General features: G+C 41.2%; 1 protein-coding gene across 4 annotated transcripts in view; it reads right to left on the bottom strand.

Moving 5' to 3' along the window:
• Positions 1-23,985, bottom strand: part of GRAMD1C (GRAM domain containing 1C) — a 55,239-nt gene that overhangs the window by 6,732 nt on the left and 24,522 nt on the right. For 3 of the 4 annotated variants that reach the window (XM_042788567.1, XM_033005165.2, XM_033005167.2), the window contains exons 5-12: positions 23,390-23,485; positions 22,124-22,204; positions 15,457-15,575; positions 14,213-14,330; positions 10,133-10,295; positions 3,105-3,251; positions 2,195-2,313; positions 962-1,104 (exon numbers count right to left, since the gene is read on the bottom strand). In XM_042788567.1, the coding sequence (XP_042644501.1) occupies positions 962-1,104; positions 2,195-2,313; positions 3,105-3,251; positions 10,133-10,295; positions 14,213-14,330; positions 15,457-15,575; positions 22,124-22,204; positions 23,390-23,485 (986 nt within the window). The remainder of the gene's footprint in view (positions 1-961; positions 1,105-2,194; positions 2,314-3,104; positions 3,252-10,132; positions 10,296-14,212; positions 14,331-15,456; positions 15,576-22,123; positions 22,205-23,389; positions 23,486-23,985) is intronic. The other variant, XM_042788568.1, reaches the window with a different exon arrangement.

The following is a 23,985-nucleotide window of genomic DNA, read 5'->3' as shown; positions in this document are numbered from 1 at the left end:
CAACTTTCAAATGGTTTTAAAGCCATTTTAAATGCAGTATAATAAAGCCAGCTGTAACACTACCATGCACCTTCTGTTCCATACATGCATACTCTGCACACCATATTGAAATCTAGGTTTTTGCTCTTACCCTAGGGTTGTCATGTGCCTCAGATAAAACAAATATAGCCCTCAAAGAGGAAGAATGACTCACTCAAAAAAAATCACCCAGAACATTTGTGCAAGATCTTTCTTCCCTTCTCCTCCCAGTAGAGAGGCAGTCTTCAGTACTTTTATAGCCTGAGATAAGCCAGAATAAAATCCAGGCTTGCTTACCTTTCCTGGGTACTGATGAAGTTTGAGCTAAAAGATCTTGCTTAAAGACAGCAGAAAAACTACCAAGGATTACACAGTCAGAAAGTCACACAAATGCACTGAACATGGAACTTGATCACTGCAGGCATTTTCAACAAATGGGAGAGGAAAGGGAAGTGCCTTTTAAGACTCCCCTATCTAGGCAGAATGTCATAATGAAATCTGATTCGCTTGAGTACCCTCCCTGCAAAAGTAGGTACATTCCATCTTCCTTGCACCTTCCCGCGAAACCATCTTCCTCTGCAGACCCTTAGCAAGGATATCTAGAAAACTCTATAATAAAACATCTCAGGTAGTTTCAATTTATCCCACTCACACAGCTGCACTTGAAAACTCAAGGCTGTTCAGAACTCAGCTCAGTCCTGAAGCAGAGTTTTGTACCTTGCAGAGTCAACGTAAGAGTTAACTTCTCAATGAATTAATGAAATTCAAATACAGTATACATGTGACAAGAAAAGCCAAGATTATTTTTCAGAAGAGTTCCACAACTTCAAAAGAAACTGACCTTCTCTATGCTGGTGGCAGATTTTTTGATAAGCACACTTCATCAATCCATAACATACATTCCTTGACTTCTCCCCTCCCACTGTGCACCACTCAGGCTCACCGTAATCGACACTTGTGACTGGATGTGCGGCTGATGCAGTATCTGTTCACAGTGTAGAAATAATCATGGTAGGGAACATCATGGGTCAGTACCTCAGCATCCACCTGATAAGACTGACCTTTCTGGCTCTGTTTATGCAGGATCTACCATAAAATTTAAAAAAAAAAAAAAAAAAGTATGTTCATGGTATCAATTTTTTTCTTCTTCCAGCCTGAATTCCTTAGGCTAGATCAACCAACTCCAAGTGAACTAGAGTAGGGGGAAAGCCTGAACGATCAAAATTAAAAAAAAAAAGAATGGCAAGTATAGATGGGGTGGGGAGAGAAAATGACTCCCACTAAAGCCAACACAGGTGGCAGCAGTTCTTCCCCACTGCCATTTCAAGTACCCGATGTAAGGCTGGCAACTGACTCATGACCACAGCTGCTCTTTGAGACCGACCTGTGAGACCTTTCCCAAAGCAGAATTACAGAATGGTTGAGATGGGAAGGCACCTCTGGTGATCATCTTGTCCAAGAACCCTGCTTAAGGAGGGCCATCTAGAGCAGGTTGCCCAGGACTACATCCAGATGGCTTCCAGTATCCCCAAGGAAGGAGACAGCACAACCTCTACGGACAACCTGTTCCAGTGCTCCATCACCCTCACAGTAAAAAAGTGCTTCCTGACGTTCAGAGGGAACCACCTGTGCTTCAGTTTGTGCCCATCACTACTGGTCCTGTCACTGGACACAACTGAAAGGTGTGGCCTTTGGCTGCGAAGGCCTGGCTCAGTCATCTTTGCACCCTCCCTTCAGATACTTCCCACCAAGCCTTCTCTTCACCAGGCCGAACAGTCCCAGCTCTCAGCTGTTTCTCATATGAGATGCTCCAGTCCCTTAATCATCTGACTGGCCCTTCACTGGACTCTTTCCATCTCTCTTGTACTGGAGAGCCCAGAAGTGGACACTGAAAGCATTTCATCACATCTTTTCACTGCCCAATTTATAAGAGATGCTAATATTTTTCCCCAGAGACTTTGTGGGAGAAGTTTACAGTCATTTGTAAAGGTAGAAAGCCTCTCTGATTTGCTTACTAATGGCGAGAAGGGCAGCAAGCTACCTTTAGAGATGCTGCATTTAAACCACAGATCCACATTCATCTCACTGGACTCTAACCCACAGTCAGATCCCTGGACAGACTGTAGAGTTAACCTCTCCCTTGCTTTAAAGAGCACCAGGCACACGCATACAGTACCTGCTTTTCAGTTGCAGTTGTGAACTTCCCACAAAGTGGATTGTTAATAGTTACAGTGTACGTCAAAGTCCTCAACTGATTGCCACTGGAATCTCTATTCCAAGGGGTTGAAACAGCATCTAGATGAGAAATGATGCAAAAAATTTCAAATGCAGATTACTTAAAAGACATTATCTCTACCCTTTCATATCTTAGTTTAAGAACAGTGATGGGGAGAGAGAGAGAAAACTGATTCCAAATGATTGGTTTTTGCAGGAAAAGAGAAAACTGTAGTTCAATGGTGAACAAAGGTGAAGCACTAAGTAGCTGAACTCAAGTCTACTGAAAGAGACCTGAAAGTGGGGAGAAGAGCAAGCAATTATATGCAAGATATCATTTCCCATCTGCTTAAAGTTGACCAGATTCCCTTAGCATTATCAAAAGCTTTTGCCAGTTTGCCTTCCAAACTGACACTGAATAAATATTACCTCTCCTGACTTAATTTTCTGTTCTTATGATCTCAGTGAATAAAATTTACTCATCCAGAAAATTAAAGCCTGTGAGTATCGTTTAGGAGGATGCAATTATTTTGCCTGTGTGCCAGCCGTGCACATTTCACTATTTCTGGAACACAATGTAATCAGAAATATCCCACAAAATGCATCAACTTAACAGCCTACCCAAAATTCAGGCAATTAAGGTGCAGTTCCGTGGGGCACTGAAATGAGGTTTTTACTCTGAAATGTGACTGGTCTACAGATGCAACAGGCTAGCTTTAAATATCCTCTCTTCTAGTGGAACTTTAGGGCTTCAAAATTCTTTTAAAGCAAGGAGAAACTTAAAGTTCAACTTAGCCCTATTTAACACTTCTCAGAGGTTGAAATTTTCAGGATAGTTTGCAACACTGACAGAAGGAAAAAGAATATATTACCTACTATACTCCTGGAATTGAGAAACCTCTGCATGAAGTGAGAATTGGTGAAAAGAATTTCGAACATCTTGTCTGCAGTGATGTGGAAAACTCGGTTTATAAAAAGTCTCCCATAGAGATCATTCTCAGAGACAGTCTCCTTCACTGCTAAGGAAAGGCAGAGATATGAGGTTAAGAATAGAACAGTATTGTGAAGAAACTTTATAATATTCGAAGATTTACTACAGGTCAAATCCTTCCCAAGCTTGCATTAGCATTTGTTTCTCACTCTCAGAAACTCTGTAATGATAGCAGCACGTGATTTGGTAGGTAGGTTGTCTCCAGGAGCAAAGTCCAGAGTTGATTTTCAAACCCATCCTCCCAACCCTATTTCCTGGTGCAAGCATAGAATGCAAAATCAACATCACAAGATCCCACCCCTTTAGTTTTGCCTTCAGTATTCTACTAATACTACAGGAAACATTGGGGAGGACAAAAAGTTAGTGTAATCTTCACTAATATGTGTACTTATTGTACAAAGGACACATGCATAGCAAGCAGGGCAGTGAAACCATACCAGCTTTCTTGTGGCTAGTTTCAGAAATCTGCTTTTAACATCTGTAATGCTGGTAGTGTCCACAGTGTAAGAGACCAGGTAGACTCCAAAAAACACTTCCTCAAACTGTTCCTCCCTCCGTACCTATTTATAAAAGAAATGCAAGAGGTACCCTGCTCTATTTTGCAGACCTGAACAGTGCACCAAGATGCTTAATCGTAATCCCCAATTTCAAAACCACCAACAAGCGCCCCAGTGACATTCTGTGGCTGCAGCACTGATCTTTGTTATTTCTGCTTCTTATTGGTTGCTGGCATGACTCAGCTTTGTGGTTGTCTCAGCCACTCTTGCAAGAGATAAGGGATAGAATTATAATCCTGGAGGGCAGTTTCCTGTGCCAACCTCAACTCAATCTGCTTATGCTTTAGAAACAAGTCCATCCTAAACTATAATTACCAAAAAGCAAACAAGAAACCCCACGCCCACACATTACTAAAACGAAACAAAGCCTGAAAGTGAATCTTGCAGAAGCAAGACAGAAGTCAGGACACCTAACCTTTCAACTGATAGAATGAATGCTCAGAGACAGCAAAGGTCAGTGCAGCCACCAATGCAAAGGTAGCCTGAATATCAAGCTATAGTTCAAAAGCTGCCTTTAGGCTAAGGTTACAGCACTTAAAACGTTACTTCTTGGTAGCAGTCAGTATTGATAAATGCAAATGCAGCCACTAAACACCACAAGAGTCCCCAACAAAATCCAATTCTGACTCCAAGCAGGCTTGTGCCCTAGTGCTGCTTCTAGCCTGCTGAAAGTCCTTGTTACACATCTGCCTCCAAAAAAGTTTTTTGACCTAATCAGGCTTGAATGTGGGACCCCAAAAGTGAAACAAGTGCCATTTTGTGCTTGCACAAGAGATGGACTTCCTTCCCAGGCCACGTTCTGCTTATGCAACTGTAAGTATATGCGGTTGTGAAATGGGACAGAAAGCAAGTACACATTTTAAGAGACCTATTTAACCAGCCAATATGCAGTCATTACATGCTAGAATACAGATTCTGTTGTGCTGAAACATTCTGAGGGAAGCCAGAAATTCAGCCTGGGTTTTCAGCTTATGTTCACTCTATTTCCTCTCAGAGCTGAACTGAATTCCAGCAAAATGCAGTCCAAGCAAAATGCAGTCCAAGCAAACTAAGCTTGACCTCACTAACAAGACCTCAGCATTACAGACCTCTCCCTTCAGAGTGTTCTCCCTGCTTCCTCTCTTTTGCCAAGAGACAGGAAGCTTCAGATATTGATGTTGACATTCCCTTTGCCTGCTGCACATCAGGTAACATGCATGGAGTCAGATACCAGGTAATTCAAACCTCGTTACTCTGGTTGAGTCTTACTCAGCTGAACCTTGACATGCCTAAGGAATCTGCTACCACTTAACACACGCAAAAAACAACACAAAAACACACTAAAAAATCCAACTCAACCTACAAAAAAAAAAAAAAACCCCCACACACAAAGGCCCAGACAGATGATCAAGTCACCATGCATCAGATAAGCTTTGGCAGCTATTTGTATATGTCTTAGCAAATACAAGATAATACAAGTTACCTTTGCCCCGTGAGGCTTAGCTAAATCACACAACTTTATGTTCACCTGAAATGCCTGAGGACAGCTACTATGTTTCTGCTGATGTAACTCGGTAAGCCACTGCAATTTATGATACCCACAAAGCCCTGGCATTATTACCTTATCGTACAGACCTTGATACCGAGATATTTTACTCTTCAAGCATGAAGCCTGTCCTCCTTGTACCAAGTCTTAAGCCAGACCATCCATGGGTCTATATAAAATTTCTTGTTAGTTGATTTACCTACACTTTTTCTCTCTAGTCATGTCTCTAACAAGGACTAGTCAATGAAGTGCCAAGTGCATTGAGAGTATCTCTTGAGAAATATGTTTTTACTTATAATCCCTCTCAGCTCTCAGAACAAACATTTATTTTAAATGGTGTTATCACATAAAGCAGTATTTTCAGAAAATCCAAGCTGAAATTGGATCGATATATCGGACCTATCAGCCACTTAGATGCTAGGATTCAAAGAGCTGCTTTCCAGAAAGCCTAGAAATCTTTCAGATGATAGCTGCATGTATGTCTGAATGCTGCTGTGAGTTCCGCATCTGCGGAAGCAAGTCGCTGCTTGTCAAGCTCTCAGTGTCACTTCCATCCAGGCTTCTCAGAGTTTATCTGTAGAGATCCTAGGTGAAGCAGCGAGTAGAAACAGTAGCACAGCAAGAAAGTGTACAGTTTACACACAATTTGAACAGAATAAAAAGCTTTAAGCACTCATCTCTGCTACAAATGAATATGCATGTTTGTCTACTGTTTTCTTTTGTTTAACTCACACAGGTAAACCTACCTGCCTTTTATTTATCTCAACATCAGAGCAACATCAAGCATTTTACCCAGGACTGGCTTAGAAATCCTGTTTATGAACAAGATGTTTTTTTGTGCAGGTATCTAGGTATCAGTCTAACTCCTTAAATTTTAATGCTGTTCTAAGCCCTCAGCAGTATGCAATTATCAACCACTAACTCTTCGCCTGAATACATTTGTAGATAAATTGGAGCTATTGTCTGATAAGAGAACATGACAGTATTCTGACTTTAGGTTTGAATCTCTAGGGACCCAAAAATCCAGAAGTAAACCTAATTCCCAGAGTGTCCTGGTTAAGCCTGAAGACAGCAAGTCTGTTCCCTCCCCCACTATGGCCTTACACTTCATAAGGTCATTTTCATCACTGCAAGGAAAGCGGTGAATTAATGTTTGAATGATACCATTATGCAGCAGTGATTGCAGAGGTTTGAAACATCTGCAGTGCATGAAGAGAGAGAGAAAACTGGAGAGGGAGAAAGGGGGCAGGAAACAAGGTTGTTCTTAGAATTCCCATTAACAACCAACAGCTCAAAGCTAACCACACACCACAAGCAAATTAAGAAAACTGTACTGATAAGAGCAGAAGCTATCAAACAAATTAATGAGACAGCTGATTTTTCTACTTCACAGAGTTGGGGGAGGATCAGGAGGTGGGAGAAAAAAAAAATGCACGTATGCAAGTCTTGGCACTGTTGAGCATTTCTATGCCACTGGGGATGTGGGAAAACTGCACACTGAATGAAGAATATGCAGGCAGGAGCCTTTAACCAGATACACCTGAAATCAACTCAAAAACAATGCCTACAGTGAACATGTTCCAGACACCATCTATTTAAAGACTGCATCAGCAATATCAACCATTATCAAAGAGCTCTCCTATACTTTAATGACTAAGTACAAAATTAGCTTGGGGAGGTACTGAGTAAGTATTGTGCCAATGCTAGCTTTTTCTAGTTCACAAAAAAACCTTTTACCTTTAGATAACTCAAACATATACCCTCCAAACCCCCACAGCAACAAATAAGTGGTAGTTATATAGTCAACAAAATACATGCTTTTGGTATTTTGATTAAAATACCAACAAGATAACAGGGCTACTCTTCCTTACATACATTGTTTATACATATTTATATTTTTTGGATATTTTGGATATGGAGGGAGGAATCAAACCAGGGCTGAACTAATTTCAACCACTCTCTATTTCAAACATTTTCCACCCCATATATCCCTGTCTGCAAGAAAAGTCAAGCCACCCCTGTACCCATCTCACAACACTACAGTGCAAGCAATTATGCTCCTCTGCAGACCACAGATTTAAGGCGGTTATTAGTAATAATAGAATAATAGGTTATTAGTATTAATAGAAACAATACAGTAAGTCTGTCAAGTTATGCAAGATCAGGAATTTATGATGTTCCCATACACAGCAAAGCTTTCTAACAGAAAAAAACTGTTTTCCAAATTCTGGCTTTCCCATTCTTTCTTTGAAATATTTTATGCTGCTGAACACTGTATATAGGTTTGGGGGTTTTCTGCAATGACAAAGAGTCATTTGAGGAAATTCAGAATCTCCTGGCTCTATTTTAGAAATACATATTCGGTGCTTGAACTAAAATTTGTTTTCTGCAATTTAGAATCAAGACCACAGATACTAATTTTTAGCTTAGCCAAAACTTTGTCATGGCTCAAGAATTATACTCCAATTTATGAAACCGAACAGAAGTACCAAGATGCAGGTCAATAGGCCAGTGGTGCAGTGAGATGCACACCCCCAAGTAAGCAATGTGAGAATTGCTTAGAGTAAAAAAAATAGTGTTGCTAAGGCTCTGGCATTCCAGCTTTGGGTGTCAGGTGGACCTGGAGTTGGAGAACAACAGCCTTGAGCTTGCCCCTCACCTTATTTGGCAGGACACCTCCATAGGCAGCCTGGATATGAGCCAGAGAACAACAGAAATTAATCACATGGGTAAACCTTTGCCATGTAGGAAAGCTAGTTTCGTTTGCATGAAGGAATTCACCTTGTAAGAGTATGGGGCAACTGCAATAGAAAACAGGCAGAGAAACAGAAGAAAAAAAAAATTCTAAGCATAAAGAGGAGAGCGTGAGAGAAAAGATTAATGTTGTGGGACTAGAAAATCCTGCTCTGAATAAAAAAAACTAGTTTTGGGGGAGGGAGGAGAAACAAGAAAAGCAGCATGAAGTCTTTCTTAAGTCTCTTTTTTTAAAGAGACCTCTCCAGTTGAACGTGCTGTATTTACCCAGTATCACCAACACAGGGATGACGGGGAGTATTTACTGCTATTGTTTAGGCAAACAGCAGCATGAAAGACAACAGGACTATTCTCATTCAGTTTCACTGGAGACATTTGCCATAAAAAAAATAACACACAGAGACAGAAGAGAGATGTGATCCTAAAAGGACAGAAAAACTGCAAGATACCCAAAACATCTGAAGGCCAAAACTTTCTGCTACTCTAAAAGACACACCACCTGCGATGGGCTAAACAATTAATTTGTGAAGCTTCAGTGTGTAGCAGTATGGCATAAACAGTAGTCTGTTCAAGTCAGTGCATTCACAAACATGATACAACCTGACATGCATCAAGTTGAATCTTAACTCAGGCAAACGCAGAAGTAGTACAGGTGAGCAAAAGGAAAGGTTAGCTGAATATAAAGAATATCCTCAGGCAACAATCACAACTTCAATCCATGACTTTGAAAGCTTTCCTGGACACCTTGGTGATCCCAAAGTAATGACACCTGCAAGTAACTTCAGTTACTGACTCTGAAAGGATGAGATGCAAAGTTCCTCAGCCAGATTAAGAACTGACCTCAATTGACTGAACTGTTCTATTCCTGACAACAGGTAAAAGTTAGTTACCTCTGCATATGAAAGAAATAGTCAGCTACTAGTGAGCACATTGCTACCGTTGAGCTTTTCTGTCTCCCATTTGCACACTGACACGCAACTTTAGAACCAACCCAAGCTGTGCACAGCTCATTTTAAAGGCATTTACATAGCCCAAGATTGGGATATTTAACAGAACATCCACCACAACTTCAGGGAGCTGTTTGAACTATGGTCCTTTGGCACAGAAAACCTCCCCACGGTAAGTGAACAGCTCAGCCTTAGTGAACAAGAACTTGACAGGGGGGCTACTGTGGGACCACAGAACAAGCACCCACAGACCTCAGCAAAAGTCTCACTGTCATCCAGTCTGGGTAAAAAGGCACGCTCTAGCCTTCCTCTCTCCCCAGGACATATCAAAAACACTTATACCAAAACCACTACGAGACATACAGCTACATTTTTCCCTCCTACAGTGAGAAGAAAGGAAGCACGTAACAGCCAAGTTACAACCTCTACACTACTGTGGTATCCAAGTTCGTTATCTTTTACTGGGTAATGAGGTATGAGTTATGAGGATGGTATATTAGGATCCATTAAGACACTAACTCTACTGGCACATAAAGTGTAATCTGCTCCAAGATACATGTTAAGGTTTTCCATCTTCAGGATATGCACAATACACTCCTGAAATCTGGGAAGTTGTCTTGCCTGGACTTTCAACAAATTCCTCAGTTTACTCCGTCAGTAACACCAAAGCTCACATGCCTTAAGAAAGTACAAGTGTAAAGGGGGGTGGGGAAGGCAGGGGAATCTTTCAGAAACTGGAGAACAGTCTGAAATGTTTCCCCTCAGCTCCCAAGAAGTAAAAACAAATGCAAGAAAAATACCTGAAATACCTGTGAGAGCATGAAAAGTGAACAAACACCACCTTGTTGTCAAGAAGCTTTTTTTTTGTTAGTTTATGCTGTTAGCAACTCTTTACCCACCAAAGGAGAAAAAGCAAAATCACAATTTGTTTTCATTCTAAACACCTGCAACAACTTTTTTTTTTTCTCCCCAGAAATTAAGATACAAAGATGTTTTCACTGCAATTCTGTGAAACAAATGAGCAAACAAGTTTCATAAGATCAGAAAGTTCTCTAACTTGCTCCACAAGTGAGATGGAACACCAGAGTCAGGTTGTCTTACAGATCCCAACTGTTAAGAGATTTACCTTCTTCGCTATCTGAGGCACTGCTCTTCTCTGGAAGATTTTCATTCTCATTCAGATCCAAGCACTTTTCTAAAGACCTGCTCCTGACTAGCTTAACAGGTTTTCTTTCTGAAGATGGAAGAGGGCTCTTCTTTATTTGCTTCTCCGTTGGGGACTCCTCCACCTGAAACAACCAAGAGAAAAAAAATTAATCAGTAATCACAAACTATTTAAAAAAAAAAAAAAAGAAAAAAAAAGAGAAAGCTACTTTCAGAGAAGAAACATAAAGGAAGCCACAAGTTCTATCCACTTATCACCGCATGGTCAAGCACCAATTTCTCCCTTGTTCCCTCCTATCTCACTCAACCTCCCTCTATTTCAAACTTTCACTTTACCCTGGTAACAAGGGACAGATTTACTCATCTGTACTGTTATACCAAGAGCTGCCTTAAAAGGGACAGTTTACTTTCCATCCAGTCCCCCTTGTACCCACCTACATGGTTTGGTCCCCTTCCCTGCATCAATGCTAGCTTTTATACATTCATTACCCTAACAGAGATTATTTACTTTTTATTGATCAGGTTAGTTTTTTCCTGCCAGTTTAGCAAGGGGTCCAACAATCTTGAGGGAAGCACAGTGAAAGAGGTAGGGCCTCCCTTTTTCAGCAAGATTAGATCATCCCAACTCCAAACACATTTGAAAGGTGCTCTCATTTTACAGAGCTCCATTATCCTTAGACAAAAAAAAAAAAAAGTTTTAAAACACTCTAGAGCCATCCTATCTATAAAATGTTATTTCTCAAAAACAAAGCAATGGAGTAACATTTGGTATCTCCAATACATAGGCAGGAAATCCCCCCAAACATCAGTCACTGAATCAACCATCCAGCTCTTAACCCTAAACTATAACAACTGGAGGCTAAGTTTACATGCCATTGCTCACTTCAAGAAGTAATTTCTAGTGAAACTATGCACAAGGTTCGTATGTCTCAAAACGCCACCCAAAAAGCTTTGCTACTAGCTTCAAATCATAGCTTTCATCCTAAACCTCTCCTCAAAGCTCCCGTTGCCTCCAGTGGAACAGCTGGGATCAACAGTAGTACACAGATCATAATAGCTGAGGAGGCCTGATCTTATTTGAGTATAGTTTCGATTCATCTGCAATACCATCATCCCTAAAGATTATTCAGCACTGACTCAAAAAAGCAAGAGCATCCTCTACTTGCACAGTCATCACGTACTTCCTGTATTTCTTGGCTTTTTTCAAAAAAAAGACCATCCACTTTTTTTGTGTAACTGAGGGCTATTAGCAGAAGGTGGGTGGCTGGAAAACAGAGACAGGCATGAATTTAACTGCAGTATAAGCAGGTAAAAATACTCCCTCAAGGTCAAAAACAGAAAAAAAAAAAAAAAAAGCAAGACTACATCGGAAAAGCAGATCAATTAACAAATGCTCCTATTGAAAGTAGCTACCATGCCTGAAGTTATACTCACACAACAGGAACTAGGACAGAACCAATATTTCCATGTCAAAACACTCTACCTATAGAGATGGAAGCCAGAAAGGAGCTAGTTGTGGTAAAACAGTCTAAAAACTGAGACACAGATCCAGCACAAATCCAGGGAACTCTCATAGCACTCTGATGACAGCTAGGGATGTCAGAAACAACAGGAGCTCCCACTAGCAGTGTAAGAACAGCCCGATATGCCATGAGCAGAACGAGAAAGTCAGGCTCAAGTCAGAGGACAAGAGCAACAGCTCCTACAAAAAAGCCTTTTGTGATGTCAGGGAAGAAGAGATTCACATTGAGGCTTTTGGAATAACTGATCAACTCAAACAGCTTTGAGTTTTTTCATGTTTTTTTGGTTTTTTTTTTTGTTTTTTTTTTTTTGTTTTTTTTTGTTTGTTTGGTTTTTTTTGTTTGTTTTGGTTTTGTTGTTGTTTTTTTTTTTTTGTTTTTTGTTTTTTTTTTTTTTTAAGGGTCAGGGAGGGCACATTTGTGTTTACACTAAAGAGTACTGATTTTAAGATCTGTCAGCTGGAATTAAAGATGTACAATTTCTTCCTTATGTTTATCTCCTGAGCTAGTCCCATACTGCTAAGATCTGTGCCAAGGCTTTTCTGGTTTTTAGCCTGTGAACAGCAGGCTCTGGGACTGGTGGCTTCCACGTTGAGATGAACTGCACTTAAAGAAGCAGACAAGCCATGACTGGTGTTACACACAAACTTTCCTTAATCAACTATGGACAGGTATTGAAAATACTTTTTCCGAGACAGGCCAAGTACTATAGCCAAGTCCAGATCTTCCTCTGAAGAGAGCTCTGAGACTTTGTCTATCACAGCAGTAAAGGAGAGGCTAAGTCTGCATCCCTCCAGTCTTTGGAAGGTGATTAGCTGTGTTTTGTGTTATCAGTGCATTGTTTTTGATAAATACATCCTAAACACTACCGCCTCCTATTACTCCTGTGCTTCTACAAAATATACGCTAATCCAGGGACCAGGGAGCATTGATATTCTTGAGAAATGCCAAGTGACACATTCAGCTGAACACAATCATTATGTATTTTAGTTACACTGAAACAGTAAGCTAAAGTGTTACACATTTATCAAGACTGCACTTTTACACTATAAATACAGGACTTTTTAAAGGCAGTTTATTCAAGGGAGAATCCTAGCATGGTTCCTTGCCTACAAAACAAATCCCTAGGCATTACTGCTCACCAACATGCCCAATTAGACTTAGCACCTGCAAGGGATCTCTGGGAGTGGCACCCACCAGGTAAACAAAACACTTCCCAGGCAGAGCAATTATTTTAAAATGGCTTGTTCTTGTGCAAAGAAGACTTACAAGTCCAAACCAAGGCTATCTGGGTAGATTTTTAGTTATCCTACAGAGTCTACATTCCAGCAGCATCCACAGTCCAAGGCTTCCCTTACAGCTCTCCAAAAATCATACACTGTTAGGATTTCCATGAGGGATACCCATTATCCAACTAAGTTTTTAACGTCTGACAAATACCAGTATTGTTTGCTGGGTATAAGTCTCTAGACAGTAACTTGGATTTCAGTAAAATTATTTAAAGCCTGGTTAGCCTCCAGATCAGTTTTAGCAAGTGACAAAAGCCAAAAGATTTACATAGTAGTAAAAACTACTACGATCATCTCCTTTCTTCCCTCCCCAATTTTTTCAAAGCAGAAACAGCAATTAGGTACCCAACCCTAGTGAAGTTTATAAGAAATGCTTTAGTGCTTTATTTGCTTTTCCAGTATCTTTCCCTTGGGGTATCTAGTAATCAATAGAAAATGTCTATTACCTTTTAGGACTACAACTATACACTGGCATCCCAACAACTGTGCACGCCTCGGGTACCACTGCGAACACCCTCCCAACCAGACAAATGCATTCACAAATTCACTCAACACCATGAGTGAAGCACTTATTCTTGTTCAGTTGTATTAAATCAAGGCATTATGGGAAAACTCATCTTTATTATCTCAAGTATGGGTTTTCCTCCCCCCCTTTCTTCTGAAACATTTCCACAAATTTAAGTAAAAAAGGTTTCATATATTCACAACAGAAGACTAATTGACCTCTAAAGGCAAGGATAACGTAGCATAAGTACCCTCTAATACTTCTGTCTCACCTATACATGAGGTTTATATGAGATTTTTTTAAATGACAAATAGCACAAGCAAGAAAGCACTGGAAGTGAACAAAGGCATTAGCTTTCATAAAAAATGCACGTGGTCACTAGGAAGATGGAGAGAACAGTTAATTTTGTTTTTAAGCAAAGACCAGGGCATAAGCCTCAGCATTCTAGCCAGGTTATACAGCGAATTAGTGATAGGACATTGCTGAAATTCACACCAACAATACTCTCTTATACAGAATGTTGATAATTTTCAAATTCAAGAACCACTTGTGAAACCCAAAAATATTCTTATTAAATTTCTGATGTGAAAACCTCCTAGTCTATTATGAATTCTCAAAGGCTTCTTTAGAAGTTACAATCCCCATGCATCCTATGCTTACAGATATAAAAGTTAAGCATATATACTTTATCAGTTACAAATAGGAAAAAAGGCTGTGTCAGCACTTACTCCTGGCAACGCGTGTCTGAGTGTCTCTCCTTCTGTTTGAAGTGTAGGTTCCCGAACTAAACCAATCATTTTATGTAGTTTTTCATCCCTTTCTCCAGAATCATCACAAATGCTGGATCTGTTCAAAGCAAAAAGGAAGATGTCTTTGGAGATAAAAACGCTGAAAAATCTGAGAAAGCTTCTCAAGTGTGAGTTCTGCATTCACACCATTGCTGTTCAGCTAATATCAAAATATCAAAAACTACCAACTCATTCTTCAATCTAAACTCTCAAGCCATTTTCTTCACCCTCTCAGAAGACTCAGCTTCTGACCATAAGGTTAGTAAAACCAAGCACTGGGGAATCAGAGAGAAAAGTGAATGCTGTGGCAGAAGAAGAAACAGAGATAGCTTAGAACAAAATTGGGAAGAAAAATGTTTTAAGAAAGTTTGAGACAATTTTTTTCCTCCATCCTTTATTTCAGAATTGCAAAGTAGTGCATTTTTTACAGGAAATATTTAATAGGACAGCTTTCAAAGCTTGTAGTGAATTTAAGATTTTTTTTTTTCTAACATAGGTAACAGGACTGAAGAGAGACAAATTACATTGTTCAGTTTTGTAGAGCCATACTTATTTACAGACAGATACAAAAATTAAAGCCCCATTATTAGACTAACACTGGCAGTTCATAAGTTAATTCACATTTGTTGCAAAAAAAAAAAAAAAAAAAAAAAAAAATCGAGACCACCATTTAAAAAAAGTCCCCCTACAGTTACATTATTCCAGTTTCCTAATTCAAGCTGAGGACAATACAAAAATAAGCCAAGACCTCAGACATCAGGAGAACAAAGCAAAACAAGCATTTTAGTCTCCATAGAGGGGAGGAAGAAGTATCTGATCATTATAGATCCATTCTGTTCAGCCCTTCCATTTTGTTGAAGGGCATACAGCTCCTGACTAGATACCATCATGAGAAAAGGTTGCTATTTAAGCTATCCTGCAGATATCCCCACGCAGATCCAGGGAAATCAAGGTCTTCCTATCTCCTTCCTCTAAGTGGCCTCAGCTCTGCTCCTACTATTATAGACAACGAACACAATTAAGTTTTTATGCACGCTCAGTTTATGCAGTTTGGTTCTTTGCATCCTTTTACCAGGCTTAACCTTCCTGGTAAGGCTCCAGCAGCACTTTGGAAAAAGAATTTCTAAGCAAGAGGACACTGCTGCTCCCCCAGTATTTCAATAAGCTTTATAGCCTCCCCTTACCGAGGCTGCCCGTTGTCCTCAGACGATGAGTGAAAGCTCTCCATCTCCTCGCTGTTCAGGCCCAGCTCAGAGCCATAGCTCTGGTGCACCAGCTGCCAGAATTCCTGCTTGGTCAGCCTCTGAAAGAAAGCAAGCTAGTCAAGAACGACGGTACGGGACAGTAAGGCACAGGAGGTAAAACGGTAAGAAGTTTGAATTACGCCACAGACTTTAACCTCAATTCTGACAAGGACTGAAAGCATTTGGGTATCACATTTCAAGATTGGATTTCAGCATTTTGGGGAACTGTACTCCTGTCTACTCCATATTCCCAAACCGCAACCGTTCAACCAATAACACCAGACATGAAAAAACTTGTTATTTCAAGAAAACACATGCTTCTAACCATTACTTGCTGCTTCACACGTCACCAGTGTTTTCACAGATATCTTCAAGGTAGCTCCCTCTTGAATTTCACTCGATACAGCACAAGACCAGTAACTAGTAGACAGCCAGCGACTCCCTCTTTGATCTTCCACAAAGCGCTTAACAGATACATGCCTGTTTCCTCAGGATGCTCAGAGCACTTTACAGATGGTGAGAGGCTAGCGTTCCAGCCACGGCAGGCAGTGCTGTCTAGGTCAGCCAACTGCCCATTTTGCCAACGTGGGACAGGAGGTCCTCGCTTTGGGACACCACCAGAAGCCCCCGACAAAAACAAACGGCTGCTTTTACTCAGTAACAGTATTACCTTGACTCCCCACTAGCTACTCTTCTCTTTCTCTATAGTATCCCTGCCCTGCTCCATGAATTCCCTGCAGCTACTGGGATATATTTTAGTTCTCTCAAACCATCAGGAAAGTTAGGAAGTGAAAGTAGTATTACAAACTCATATCGGCAAAGTAAGCAACTGGTTCCAAAGTCCAGTTCAGCTGTAAAAGGCTAAAAAAAAAAAAAAAAAAAAGATCCAAACCAAACAAAAAAAGAGAGAAAAGAAGTAAGGTTCTGGGATTTAGCAGAGCTCAGAGAGCAATACCAGTGGACTTAAAGAGACACCACACTGGAAAAATGTGCCTCAGCCACAATCCATATTGATCAAGGGAACAGAACTGTGCTAATGAGGTGGTAACACAAGTCCTGCTTACTATTTGCATGAAATGATCACATTAAATATCCATGCATTATTTAAAGGGCTTTAAATGATCCTCTCCACCTCCCTATACCACCTGTAGAGTGTTATCCTACCCGCAATTTTAGACAGACCCGAACGAGCTGACCCCACAAGCAGGAATGTAAATGCACGCCCGTACTTTTCCCCCCCACCCCCCCCCAGTCCCGGGGGCTGCCGGCACCCTCCCGGAGGGCGCCTGTCGCCCCGCACCGCCACCAACCTGCCGCTTCCCGCCGCTCCCGGGGCGCCCCCGGACCCGCCGCCGCCGCGGTCCCACTTCCTGCTGGGCGGCGGCGGCGGGGCCCGGCCGGGGCCGCCCCCCCCCACCCCCCCCGCCCGGCGGCGGCTCCAGCGAGCGGGGCCGGGGCCGGGGTCAGGGTTAGGGGGGGAGCGGGGCACTCGCGGGCAGCGCCTGTCCCCGTCGCCGGGCCACGCCGCGGGTGTCCCTCTGCCCACTCGCCGCGGGACCCCCGCACGGCGTGGCAAGGCAAGGGGAGCCTCTCCCCCCGCCAAAAAGCGTGCGAGGGTCAAGGCTAAACCCCAGCCAGGTCGGGACGCGGCGGTTGCTCTCAGCCGCTCTGGCTGAGGGTTTGGTTGTTTGTTTTTTTTTTTTTTTTTTTTTTCCCCCCCCCCTCAGGTGTGTTTTCCAGCACAACGAGGTTTCAGGCTGTTCAGAAAGCGGCTGGCACAAGCATCCCAGCGGTGGAGATCAGTTTCAAGGTATTTAATCCTACCGAGGGCAAAGTAAACATTAAAACACGAAACACGCACATAGAAAACAAGGGTCGTAACAGCTAACGCCAGCCTCCCTCTGCCACCGGGGTTTGCTCTCCAAAGCAAAGTAGCACTAAGGACACCCCCATCAACACACAGCTGCCTTACTTCCCCCAGGTGCGCTGTACTTCGGAGCAGCAAACTCATCACCACAAACAACTACCTCCAGCTGTGTCCCCTAAACGGCTAAAAGCAGGGAGTAGGTATTACACAGTTTCAAAAGGTGACAAAGATGTATCTCTAGATAGCCCACCTTTCCACCCGAAATTCAAGGGCAGAAACAAAGCCACTTTCACTTCTGTGGGCCAACATTGCCAGTGCCTTTATTTCCAGTCATAAGAAAATAACTGGCAAATGGCTAATGCCGCTCATTAAATTCACCAGCACGTTCTGCACCAGTCTGTGGGCAAATCAGACTGCCCTTGTACAGAGAGCTCAACGGCTTGAGGAAAGCAGAGAAACTTTAAACTATGCCTTTTAGGAATCTATAAAGCTGTTTCCTGTGGTTTTGTGCAGTCAATGTTACCAACTTCTGCTTCTAAAACAGGATCCTTGCACTCTGCTCAATTATTCCTAGCTCAGCTAGATGTAAGTTGTTAATGGTCACAGCCCAAGATCAAACCAGTCTTGATTACTGTATTAGAAAAGATTAGTTCTGAAGGCAAAAAAGGGCACAAGTTTTCTGGGTCAGTCAGACTTCTGCTTCTGAGGGGATGGTTTGAGAAGCTCTGAAGTTTGAAAGGCTGAATCTGAACATGAATTACTTTGCCCACTCAAGGTGATGGTTTTTGCTGGATTTCTCCTCAGTTCTCTTTGTATACAAAAACAAAGGCTAAAAGAAGCAGCCAGGACACATTTTTTCTTTTCAACTAGGAGCATAAAACTTCAATACTTTGTTTCACACGAGACAAAGTGGTGGCGTGGCACAAGCAATACTACAGAATACCACTGACATAAGCAAAGATGCTGTTTTTTACCCCCTACGGTCAAAAGCAGAAATAAGAACAAGACGCTCCACACAAGTTTACTCCAGAGACAACCCCCCACCACACTCCCAACCAGGCAACCCTAATACAAAGTTCTGTCCGACTGCTTGTCTGCAGGACAGGGCAGGAAAACAGCAAACTCCCCCCTATAGCTGCCCAACCATGAAGGTCAGAATCAACCCAAGCCCTCTTTGATCTCTAAAACAACCCTTGTCATACACAAAGGTGCAAATAAACATCTCTGTTTTCACAGCCTTCCCTGAGCAGCTGCCAGGGAAGGCAGAACTGCTGTCCTGGTAGACATTTGCCACAAGAAGCCCAGCTCATCAGAAATTCCGGGCCCTTCTCACACCTCTAGACTTACCTGCTACAACGTCCCTGGAGACAGGTGCAAATCTCTACCCAGCAAAGCATAAGAAGAACAATAGGAAAATAAATCCAACTCTACGGAAGAGGACTCATGGGAATTGAGACTGATTAAGTTAAGATCTTGTTCCATTAGAAAGAAGGAGCGCTGTGTTTGTTCGGGATTTGAATGACCTGCCTAATTAGATTTTAATTTGTTCCTTCTCCCTTAAACTGGAAGGATATTTGACACCCCTAAGCTTTAGGAAAATAAAGCAAGAGAATAAACAGCATTGCTCTTACTGTCAATAGCAGCCATTTGTAAACTGGCTTTACAAATCTGGAAAGCCTGTTGCAAAACAGGAATTTTGGCTGATTTTATAAACTGATGTATTATTGAAAGCCCCAGTGGATGTGGAAGCAGCTATCTGTTTTATCAAGATTGGTGTCATGTCTCTTCCAGACCTACATTAATGATTCCTTATTTTCCATGATGCTCCCCCTTCGACCAGGAGCATTTAAAAAACAAAGTCAAGGTAAAAGCCTAAGACACTCACTCTGAGCACATTTTACAATAGGAATGAAAAAAAAGTGGAATTGTCCTTGAAATAAAAGAAGTTTCTACATGGACATTTTAAAAAAACAGCCTAAGAAAGGACCATCTGAAGAGGAAGGTACCCACTGATCCCCAGAGGAACCAGCTGAAGGACACCAAATGCCCAGTACCGTACTTTGAGCAAGATCTGAAGAAGAGCTCTGAGCTAGAGAATTACAACTCAGCCAAAGGGACCAGGAGTCCTATCAGAACAGCGACACAAATTTGGGGGAGAGCATCTTGGTGGCCAAAGTAAGCTTAAGCATGGAATAGCATGTAACCATTGACTGGTTTTCTTACATGATGCTAGTCACTTCTAATAGTAAGGCAGACTTTGAAGCCTACTTGTTCAACTGGTTAGGGCATGCGATACTTAAAAAGTACAAGGCAGAATGGCCACAAGATGGAGATCTGGGAAAGGGCATGCTGACCCTACCGAGAAGTTCTGCAGGTGGTGAAAGCTTAAGGTGTATCAGGTAAAGCAGACAGGTCACTCTCCAGAGGTGAGACCTCGTAACACAAAATCTATGCCCAGGAAGCATTCAAGAGGCGAGAGCCAGTAACGGAAAATTACCTCTGCACAAACATGCTTTGAAGCAAATGCAATTCCAGTCGCCTGGATCCAAATCCTGGAAATTGGGGATTAGTCACTATCAGGTGGTACAAACCAGCACTGTGTCAGCTACACTCAGAGTTATACTACAGATGACACCACAATGATTTTATTTCATAACGAAACAGTGGGATGTCATCTCCAGGTCTAGCAGATGCATTCCAGATAATAACAAAGTTAGCTAAATATTTTAAAGCCTATGAATATCTGCAGAGGAATCATTAAAACCAGCTCCTTTTGGAACTGGTTCCCAAATGAGATTTGGGCTTTTTGTCACAAGCTTTACAAATTCTGACTAGATCCCTTTGACCACTGGAGCCCAGAAACACCAGCTTCACAGACTCAGGGCATTGTACACCATGCCAGAGCCTCAGAAGTATGAGATCTCTTTCAAATACATGCTGTCTCTGCCACGAGGCAGTGGGGAGAAGGTGCATCTAAGCCATTTTGCTGCTAAGGGCTTGCTTTTATCAACAGATGAGTGACAGCTGTCACTGTACTGGAGTCTGTGGATCCAGCTCTAGCAACTTCAGTTTCTACTTTCAACTCCTCAGTGCCCCTCTACAGCTTGATCTAGTTTAGTTAAGCAGTAAAGAATCATAAAGCAGGCTGACAGGTCACTCAAACATATTCTAGTAGAGAATCGGAAATCGCTACTACATTGCAGAAGTAGGAGCTCAACTTAAATTCTGTTTTCAGTCAGTAACTCCAAACACACTACATTCAAAAGCCCTACATACAAATCAAGGCAATGCTCCATTTTACAACTCAGAACCCCAAGCAGAAATTCATGACACTCATCTTTCAACATACTTCAGTGAGGATGCAAGAAAGCCAAAAGGAAGGTTAGATGGAAATAATAAGGAGAGTTCCCAAGCAAGTCAGATGCACTGGTCCCTAAAATCTGCTGGCTTAATTCATCTCATCTTACATGCAGCCCACACCTTCTACTTTCATGTCTATCCTTTAGTCACTGCTATGAAGCGAAAAATTGTTCCTAATGTGACACTCGTTTCAGTGTCAGAATAGAAATGCATGGGGAAAAACTAATCACAAAGCTTGTTGCCTCTGTTCCAGCCCCTTGGATAGATCTGTATACCTGAACGCCCATACATTCACGCTCCTGCACCACAAACTAACCAACCAAATTAAATAATTATTGCTCCTAACAAACTTTGCCTAACAAAAGAAAACTAGATTAGTTCCAGTTGCACATACCAGTCAAAGATGACATAATATATTGTGGGTTTTGCAGTGCTATTGCTGGATTCAAGACAAGATGGTTAAGATGTTAAAGTTAAATAGGATTTGATATGAGGGATAAGAGATTTGCAAGAAACATTGGTTTTGCCTTAAACGACACTTCACTTTATTTTCAGCTTTTGTTCGACAAAAAGTGCCTCTAGTCAGTCCTAAAATTCATCTAACAAAAAAGCTTTTGGTTTTTGTTACATATAAGACTACATAAGTAGTGCAACCACTTTAAGCCTTTGGGGACCACAGCAGCACAGAGTTATAGACTGATATTTCAGCATTCTATTGCAACCGTGTTGAAATATTTAAACGAGAGCCATAAACAGGAAGGAATTGGTTTACAAAAATTGCAGTACTTACAGTGATGTTCTGCAAAAGCGTCGGTACATTTTTAGAAACAAGATTAGCTTAAATGTTCACAAATTGCAGTATAAATCAAGCTAACCAGCGAAGTTGCCAAAATATACTTCCATATCATGCAGCCTGCCTTTGTTGCATTTATTCAAGGTCAGGGGAGTTGTAATGAGTTGGTTGGCAAAGGTTCAGCTAACTTATCTGAGAAGGTGATTTTTGGCTTTTTCCTTAAAAAGAAAAAAAGCTTTCACTGAAAAAGCATCTTGTCTTTTTGATCACAAATTAGCCACAGAAGATGTGAAGCAAATGCATGCCAATTTAGTAATATCTGCTTGAGCTGGTAGTGAAGAGAAGCATGCAACTTATCTTCACAGACAAAATGTTATATCAACAGCAAAGTTGAAAGGGATAGTATGAGAAAAGGATGAGAAGTTTATCTGGGATCTAAAGTACGAAGGAGAACATCAGATTAGAATTCTGTGTCAGAAAGGAAAAGTTAGTTTCATAACGAAAAAAGTCTCCTATCCTCCAAAGACCCATCTGTTTACATTAGAAAAAGATTATTTTGTTATTTAACCATAGGTACTGGCACTTACCTTATCCAGCAACACATTCTGCCATAAGCGGAAGATACTGAGGTAGCTTCTGTCTCTTGCACTGAACGATGTGAAAAAAAACTGCAGGAAAACACAGATGCAAAAATCTCACTTGTGGGTATTTTCAAGAAATCTAGAATGCTTCCTTGTATCTTGAATATCCCAAGGCTTTCAGCAATAGCATGCTCCTCTCACATTCAACAAACCTGGGCTCATATTCCTCACACTCCACACTTTTTATCACTTAAGAGATAGCTCCCCAATATCCACATAGTATATAAAGACACTGGCTCTTCTGGGCATCTGACTGCAATCATTTGTACCTTCAGCATAAGGAGCAAGCTCCCCTTCAACTAACTACACAGTTAAATCTTTCTCCCACTTCCAAATAGAAGGTGGAACATATCAGAGCTGCATAAGCCTATTTCTTACAGGCCACAGCCTTTTCCATCCTTCCGCCACATGTTCCTTTTACTTATCTTTTCACATGAGATGATGTGAAGTTAATTAAAATAGGAGATCAAATTAGATGCATCATTTGCAGTACTAAAATCTTCTTTCCCATTTGAAAGTTTGTTTAGCAGAGAAAGAGGTTTATCTTCCTTGATGAAAGTTAATATTTAATAAATTGAGAGCAAACAGCTAAATAAGAAGAAACACAGTTCCTTCACAAAGAACAGCTCCAGATTCACCCTGGAAAACTATTTTCTGTATCCAGCCAAGAATCGTTATTTTCAAGGCATTTACAGAAGAAGGATCATGAAGTACTAAGAACATTCCACATCATGCTTTTCATTTTTTTCCCAAATACACACCCAAAACCTACATTTCCCAGCTCAAAAACTGCACATTCTATGAGTAGATTTCTCTGACTCAAACCCCATGATATCACAATTCTTTTGTTTTCAGGAATTTTCTTCCAGGGGCACTTTAAATCCATCAAGTTTGATATTTTTGTGATCTCAAGGATGCACAGTTCTGAATTCATGCCCTGAATGTTTAGCTTTCAAATGACTTTCCTTTGAGAAGCAGTGGGACAAAAATTCCCTTGCTTACTGTATCAGTACTACTAGGGGATTCTGCAATCAAACTAAAGTTGAATTATCAAGCCAACATGCACAGGGAGCAAATCACCATGCCTGTCTTCTATTCCCAATCACATTTAAAGATTTGACAGGGAAGTTAATTATACAAATTATACAAACTACAAGTTTTCTGCCCTGGACATTATCATTTTAAGAAACATATTTAAACACAGGTTTTCACCTTCTCTCCTTTTGTTGCTATTTGTATGGCATTTGGAATGAGCCGAGCAGTCTTCTCCTTTGTCATAAAAGTGATATCCTTCAAGGCAATAGAAATCTAAACAGAAACAGATTTAATAAGACATATTAAAAAGACTGAAATTTTACAAAGGCACAGAACAAGCAAGAGGAACTCAAACTAACCCCAAACCCTGGGATGCAATTCAATTGAGATCACAAAGGCAATTACTGTCTCTATGTGCTAACCTTAACAGCAAGCACTCCAAAGGAGAGGCAAGTTAAGATGATGTAAAACTAATCTGTTCTTCTTTCATACCAGGACTAAGGAAGCAAGTAGTTCTTTCTTCTTTCCTTCCACTCCTCCAGCAACACTCAAGGATTAAGGGCACAATCCCAACCACCTACAAACCACAGATCTGAAAGCCAATCCCAAGCAGTACACTATACATAAGGCAGGACACAGATCAGTAACAGACAATCTTGTCCATGTCATCTCACAGAAGTTTGCAATCTAATTCATTTCCACAGAGGTTTATTTGCAGTCCAGAAACTGCAAGAAAATCTTCCTGCTTGGGTGTGTTTGCCTGGTATATTAAT

This window comes from Tyto alba, unplaced genomic scaffold (genome assembly GCF_018691265.1).
Source record: "Tyto alba isolate M040663 unplaced genomic scaffold, T.alba_DEE_v4.0 Super-Scaffold_14, whole genome shotgun sequence".
NCBI lineage: Eukaryota > Metazoa > Chordata > Aves > Strigiformes > Tytonidae > Tyto > Tyto alba.
The sequence above is the reverse complement of the archived record's forward strand: the minus strand, read 5'-3'. Positions and strand labels throughout refer to the sequence as shown.